Source organism: Benincasa hispida, chromosome 8 (genome assembly GCF_027475165.1).
Source record: "Benincasa hispida cultivar pf3 chromosome 8, pf3_genome.v1.1, whole genome shotgun sequence".
Lineage (NCBI taxonomy): Eukaryota > Viridiplantae > Streptophyta > Magnoliopsida > Cucurbitales > Cucurbitaceae > Benincasa > Benincasa hispida.
Genome location: NC_143485.1, coordinates 25157198 through 25164827, shown reverse-complemented (window position 1 = coordinate 25164827; position 7630 = coordinate 25157198). Strand labels below are relative to the sequence as shown.

Below are 7630 nucleotides of genomic sequence, written 5' to 3'. Positions count from 1 at the left end.
GGACGTCATCCAGACATGTAGCTTGTTGGGAAGAAATCTTAAGCCTTAAGCAAATGAGGTGGATGCATAAGAAGACATGGAAAGTTGAGGGCTATGCATTGGTAAAAGGGGAGCAAGACACCTTGGGTTGTGCTAATGCAAGAGCGATTATAGTGTAAGGAAGAGACACTTGGACATGCGGCCAAGTAGGAGGTGTCGACCTTAAAGCAATCTTGGATGCCTATAAATAGGGCCAAGGACTTTAGATGAGAACTAAAAATCTCTTCAAAGGACATAAAGAAGAGTGTATTGGGAGGAAACTATGCGTTGATAGAAAGACCATGCATTGGTCAAGAGGTTCCTAGAGGGGAAGGTGCTGTTAGACAGGAAGGTCTAGAAGTAGCATCAACTTGGGATGAGGAGTTCTCCCAGAATACTCGTGTGTTTAGAGTGACTCCAAAGCCATATGAAATCTAGGAGAGTCTAGTTTTCAGGGTAGGGCTACCGAAGAAGAATCTCCAAGGAATCGGGCTAGAGAATGAGGACAAAATAGAGGGGTCGAGCTGTCGGGTAAGCTAGGTCAGTCTTGATGTTTTGATGTTTCTGGCCAAACTACGAAAAGTTCTGAGCTAAGATTTTGGTAAGCTTTCTGAGACATTTTAGAGCATATTTGTAGAAGGAAGTATCTCGAGATAAAGTCTATAACTATGAGTAATCTGAGCTTTAATTTGAATGTGGATCGTAGGGTTCAAAAGGGAGCCCGAGGTGACCAAGGAACTTCTAGAGAGAGGTTCCTAAACGATCAAGGTGAGTGACTAAAATGTTTGACTAAAATATTTACAATGTTTTAAGAAACCATGTGCTAAAGAAATATCTTTCAAATAAAGACATGTTTTCTACGTTTTATTAAAGGAAGTCATTGTATAACTAGTTTTGTTTGAAACTCGATACTGAAGGATGGTTGAGAAGGTATCCGAGTAGCTCGATATTGAAGGATACAGTTGAGAAGATATCTGAGAAAAAGTACCCAAATATGGGGTAGTTCTTTTGATAAGAATTAGTTTTCTGGTCACTCACTAGGCTTTATAGCTCATGTTTTCCAAATTTTTTTCTTCCCCCCCCCCCCCCAAGTAGCGAAATGTGAGAAGTTCCAGGGTGTTGCTAAGGTCAAGGTCTGCCACAAGCCACAGTTACACTTCCGGGGTTTTACAGTTGTTGTTGTAAACCTTGTAGATAAGTCTTGGAGTTGTTTAAATGTTACATTGTTGTAATAAAATTGGCCTACTTAATAAGTTGTTGTTTGCCTCCTTGACTTAATCAGTTGGTTGTTGAATTTCTTCATTGGTATCAGAGTTATTTCCGCAAGAGTTATTAGGCAGTAAGTGTCAAAAAAAAAGTTGATAACTGCTGCAGTCATGTCCTTTTTTAGGCTCAAAAAGTAGTCTGGGATGGGGTGTGACACGAAATCACCCTAATTTTTCTTGGAAGAACAACCAACAGCAAAGCAGTCAGCCTGTGGCTCAGAGAGAGGGACCGCTAGGGTTTTTCCATAGATCTAATGGACAACAGCAAGCTAGCAATGCTCAACCACCATCCCCATCATCCTTGGAAAACTTGTTGAAGCAATACATCGAAAAGAATGAAACAGTTCTTCAAAACCAAGCTACATACATCTGCAATTTGGAAATTCAGTTGGGACAAATTGCAGAAGAGCTAAAGAACAGACCCCAAGGGATGCCTACCTCCATTTCCTCAAAGACTATATGTGAAATTTTTGAAGGACATTGTCTCGAAGAAGAGAAGCACCAAGGTGGCATTGACACAAGAATACAACACTATAATTCCACCAAAGATGTGCGACCCAGGCAGTTTCACAATACCTTGCTCAATAGGAGAAATCTATATTGGTCAAGCATTATGCAATCTTGGGGCAAGGATAACTTAATGCCACTTTCAATTTTCAAAAGATTGAATGTGAGATAGCTAACACCCACAACGGTGACTATTCAACTCGCCGATAGATCCTTAGTGCACCTTGAAGGGAAATTAAAGGATGTCTTGGTAACAATACATTCTACCTGTAGACTTCATTATCTTAGATTATAAGGCAGATAAAGATGTTCCAATCATAATGGGACGACCATTCTTGTCTACTGGTCATCTCAAATAGATGTGCATAAAGGAGAAATCACAATGAGCGTCAACGGAAAAAAGCTTGGATTCAATATTATCAAGGAAATGAAGTTCCCAGATGAGAAAGGCTTATCAGATTCCGATGATGAACAAACTTACGTTGAAAATTCGGAGTCCGAAGAAAAGAATGAAGAAAGGGAGGATGTGACAGCATCCATTGAGACTTGCCATGCGATAACAGAGATGTTGAAAAATGATGAAATGTTGAACTTGGATGAAGAAAGAAAAGCACAAAAGCCCTCTTTAGAGTAACCACCTACACTAGTACTAAAAACTCTACCAACCCACTTGAAGTATGTATTTCTCAGCCAGAATGGAACCTTATCGTCATCATATCCTCTGCGTTACCTGAACAAAAAGAAACCGCACTGATCAGTGTTTAAAAAAAATGCATTAGAGCGATTGGATGGACGCTCACAGATATCAGAGATATCAGCCCAACTTATTGCATGCATCAAATCCGGCTTGAAGAAAATCAGAAGGGCTCAATAGAACCTCAATGCAGAATGAACCCTGCAATGAAAGAGGTTGTCAAAAAAGAAATCATCAAATGGTTAGATGTTGACATTATCTACTCTATCGCAGATAGCACATGGGTCAGCCCCGTGCAATGTGTTCCTAAAAAGGGTGGGATGACAGTGGTTTCTAATGCAAACAACGAATTGATCCTCATGAGGATCATCACAAGTTGGCGGATTTGTATGGACTACAAGAAACTCAATGTGGCAACAAAGAAAGATCATTTCCCCTACCTTTCATTGATTAAATGATCGAAAAATTAGCAGGGAATGATAATTTTTGCTTCCTTGATTGGTACGCAGGCTATAACCAAATTATGATCACACCAGAAGATCAAGAAAAGACCACGTTCACATGTCCATAAGGAACATTCGGCTTTCGTCGCATGCCTTTTGGATTATGCAATGCACCCAGTACGTTTCAAAGGTGTATGATGGCGATCTTCTCTGAGTACCTTGAAGACTCGATTGAAATCTTTATGGATGACTTCTCAATCTATGGACAAACATATGAAATCTGTCTGCAAAACCTGGAAAGAGTACTGAAAAGACTGTGAAGAAACTAATCTGGTATTGAACTGGGAAAAGTACCATTTTATGGTTAAGGAAGGAATTGTGCTCGGGCACAAGTTTCAAGGAATGAGTTAGAGGTGGACAAAGTAAAGATTGAAGCTATAGAAAAACTTCCACCTCCAACAAATGTGAAAGCTTTGAGGAGTTTCCTAGGACACACGGGGTTTTACAGAAGGTTTGTGAAGGACTTTTCCAAAATCGCTCGACCTTTGAATGCGTTGTTGGAATCTGATAGACCCTTTGATTTCGATTCACACTACCTCACTACATTCAAAACACTAAAAGACGCTTTGACTACAGTGCCAATTTTGATCACACCTGATTGGGCGAAGCCATTCGAACTGATGTGCGATGCCAGTGGATACGCGATAGGGGTAGTCTTGGCACAAAAAGTAAAGACAATATTACACCCCATTGCATATGCTAGCAGAACGCTAAACTTCATGCAGGCGAATTACACCACCACCGAGAAGGAACTTTTAGCGGTGATTTTTGTGATTGAAAAATTCAAACCTTATTTGTTGGGATCAAAAGTGGTTGTCGACATAGACCACTCTACAATAAGGTAATTGATGACAAAAAAAGATTCGAAGCCTAGACTAATCCAATGAGTTCTCTTACTTCAAGAATTTGATATGGAAATAATCAACCGAAAGGGAATAGAGAATAAGATCGCTGACCATTTATCGCAATTAGAAAATCCAAAAGTGGATTACATATAGTCGGAGGTGAACGCCTCATTCCTGATGAGCAGTTGCTTAATATTGAAGAACTACCCTGGTATGTGGATATTGTCAACTTCTTGGTCTGCAAACAATTCCCTGAAAACTACACATCCCATCAAAAGAAAAGGCTCATACATGAATGCATATTTTACTATTGGGACGTTCCAAATATCTATAAAAGAGGACCAGACCAGAAATTGAGACTCTGTGTTCCAGAAACTGCTTTCCATTGCATATTGTTTCAATGTCATGAATCACCCTATGGAGGGCATTTCGGCGGACAGCGCATATCAGCAAAAGTTTTGCAATGTCGGTATTACTGACCCTCTCTATTTAAAGATGCATGAGAATACTCCATTAAATGCAATAAGTGCCAATGCACTGGAAGCATTTCAGGAAAAAAAAAATGTGATGCTAATGAACATCATTTTGGAGGTGGAGCTATTCGATGTCTGGGGAATAGATTTCATGGGACCATTTCCATCGTCAAATGGTTATAAATACATTTTATTGGTTGTCGACTATGTTTCCAAAGGGATTGAAGCTATTTCATGTGTTGCAAACGATATGACAACAGTCTCTAAGTTCTTGCAGAAAAACATCTTCACTCGTTTTGGCACCCCACGTGCCATAATAAGTGACGAAGGGACCTACTTTGTGAATCGCATTGTTAGTAAGCTGTTGATCAAATATAATGTCCACAATAAGATCACCACTGCGTATCACCCTCAAACAAATGGACAAGCAGAGGTTTCTAACAGAAAAATCAAGTCAATCTCAGAGAAGGTGGTGAACCCATCGTGAAAGGATTAGGCCATGAAACTAGATGATGCCTTGTGGGCATATCGAACTGCTTATAAGACACCTATAGGCATGTCACCATATGCGTTGGTGTTTGGAAAGGCTTGTCATCTACCGTTAGAACTGGAATATAAGGCGATGTGCGCAGTTAAGAAACTTAACTTTGATCTTAAGGCTGCAAGAGAAGAGAGAAAACTTCAACTACTAGAGCTGGATGAGTGGAGATTACAAGCATATGAGAATTCCAAAATTTACAAAGAACGCACCAAGCGATGGCATGATAAGCGTCTTTGCGAGAAAAACCTCAAGGCAAGTCAAAAGGTATTACTGTTCAATTCTAGGCTGCATCTCTTTCCTGGAAAACTAAAGTCACGTTGATCCGGGCCTTTCACAATCAAGAAAGTATTCTCGCATGGAGCAGTAGAATTGACCAACGAAGATAGGACCAGCGCATTTAAAGTGAACGGACAAAGAGTAAAGTTGTATCATGGAGGGGATTTCCAATGCGAGAAAACCTCCATTGACTTGGGTAAGCCAGAATAATGAAGAAACACTCAGTCCCTGCGATGATAAGCAGCATACATTCATCAGGGATGAAGTATATCCTTTTGAGTATCCTTCTTGTTTTTCTTTCAAGAATCTATTTTACTTTCTACATAATTACTACTTTTTATGATTGTCAACTCTTTTTCATACTATCTTTCGAAAGCTCAACCGATCGCGTGATTTTAAGCCCATCGCATCACTCCGTCGCACTCGTTTATTGCAATCATGCGGGTGAAAAATTTAAATTTGAGGGTTGTGTCGCTCCTTGCCTCATCTTATTTCAATTTATGTACTTCTCAGTTTCGATTTAATATTGCTAAATTCTACTATCGCATTCTCTCTCGCTTGGCTCAATTCTGAATTTTTGATTGCTTTATTTAGTCGCTGCATTCATCCTTTGCCCATTACGACTTCAATGATGAAATATATGCCTCTTTTCTTATCACATGAACTAAGCATCAGATTAATTTCAGGACATTCGATTCATAAAGCATTTATAAAATTTCGTTGGTCTACTAGCATTACTTAAAAACTATTTTTACAAAATTTTCTAAGTCCATCGCATGAATTATTTCGTTTTCAGCAATGAGGACATTGCTACGTTTTAAACTGGGGGGGGGGGGGGGGGGGGGGTGCGTGTTATTTTCAGCCTTGTTATTTTCAGATTTTCAATTTAAGAAAAAATAGAAAAAAAATAAAAATAATAATAATAATAATATATAACATTGAGATCGGATCCTGCTCGTAGTTGGATGTCCACATGATACCCGTGGGGGCAAGCCAAAATGAAGGTGGGAATCGTGTTCAACGTAGAAGCTAGGTGGTCGCAACTCCCCTACGAAATAAAAAGATAGGCATGAGTTATGATTGAAAAGAGTGCCTCGCTCGTAGTTGGATGTCCGTATGACACCCGTGGGGGCAAGCCAAAACGAAGGCTGGGCACTCGAATTAGCGCAAGATCATAAAACTAATATATGAATCATGCAAAGGCCAAAACCATTTGAACACCCCGGTTTGATAAAATTTGAAATAAATCATGCGATGTCTTGGGAAATGAGTAAAGATTTTTTTGAAGATTAAGCTCGTGGTCCCTAAAGGTTAGAAATATTTTAGGAAGAGATTAGGATAGGAATTAATAATGACAACGGTTCAGCGATTTGAATAAGGCATCATGAAAAGCCTAGGCAGGATAAAGGCGATTGAAATTTTGAGAAATCTTTAGTTTATGCTTGAGGGCAAGCATTGTTTTAAATTTGGGGGTGTGATAACTGGTAGAAATACAAGTTATTAAAGCTCAAATTATTAAAACAATGGGAGAAAGCGATGGTGAATAGGCAATATTACGATTGAATGCGCCAAACTAAAGGAAAAATTGTGATAGCTAACTCTCATCGCATAAAAGCAGTTAAAAAGAATTATTCTGTGCAGGAACAATGAGATAAGACATTTTGAGTTTGTGATCCAAGGGTACCACAAAGATGATCGCGTGATGACCTTACATAAAGGCAGTGGCCTAATGTAATAAAACGTGATGGGATGTAAAACTGATAACGGTCAAATCAGAAATTCAGTTGACGGCCATTGAAGACCATACCATTGCAAATACATTGAACTTCCGATGACTATCAGATGGCACAATAGGGTATGGAAATTAATGTTGCCCATCCACGCAATTATTAGTAAGAACTGTTTTGTCTGGAAGTCTATAAATACCCAATGCTACCAAACCAAGGGACCTCCAAGCGAAACGAGGAGGCGGAGCCGAGGGAAGGAAATTATTGAGAAGAAATTAATTTTCGGAGAGGTCAAAAGACTGCCGGAAACAGCACGGAGGAGAGACACCAAATCCTTGTGAGAGCAAGAGTGTACAACTTGGGAAAGAATTGAAGCGATAAAAGTAGTGTAAATGCCAAAAGAAGCAAGATATTACTTACCTGGCTTGATACTTACCCCATTTATTGTTTTGTACTTCAACACTTTATTTGCAAGAAGGGAACTTCATTTCAATTTATGTTCAGTCTCTTCACACCATACATGAGTAGCTAAATTTGTGAATGGGTTGAGAAGTACTTAGCTAGCATGACTTAAGCTATGCACTTTATGCGATCATCTTGTCTTATGTATGCTTCATTCATCATTTGGAGCACTTAAGAGAGTAATCTAAAGACAGAATCTAGGCTTGAGAAAGTCGAATTAGATTGCATAAGCAAGAGTAGAGACTTAGAAATAATTTATATCTGCTACATTCCACACACATCGCATGCGTCCTAGACATAGGAAATGTGTCATTATGCA

At 39.3% G+C, this 7630-nt stretch overlaps 2 protein-coding genes across 2 annotated transcripts; both read left to right on the top strand.

Annotated features, from left to right (window-relative positions):
• Nucleotides 1-2172: 2172 nt before the first annotated feature.
• Nucleotides 2173-4311, top strand: LOC150034451 (uncharacterized). Its single transcript, XM_090316741.1, has 3 exons — nucleotides 2173-2420; nucleotides 3301-3828; nucleotides 3960-4311. Exons 1-3 carry the CDS (start codon nucleotides 2173-2175, stop codon nucleotides 4309-4311), a joined length of 1128 nt encoding a protein of 375 aa, XP_090172867.1.
• Nucleotides 4312-4804: 493 nt separating this feature from the next.
• LOC150034450 (uncharacterized) lies at nucleotides 4805-5167 on the top strand. The gene has a single exon (XM_090316740.1). It carries the CDS (start codon nucleotides 4805-4807, stop codon nucleotides 5165-5167), a length of 363 nt encoding a protein of 120 aa, XP_090172866.1.
• Nucleotides 5168-7630: the final 2463 nt, after the last annotated feature.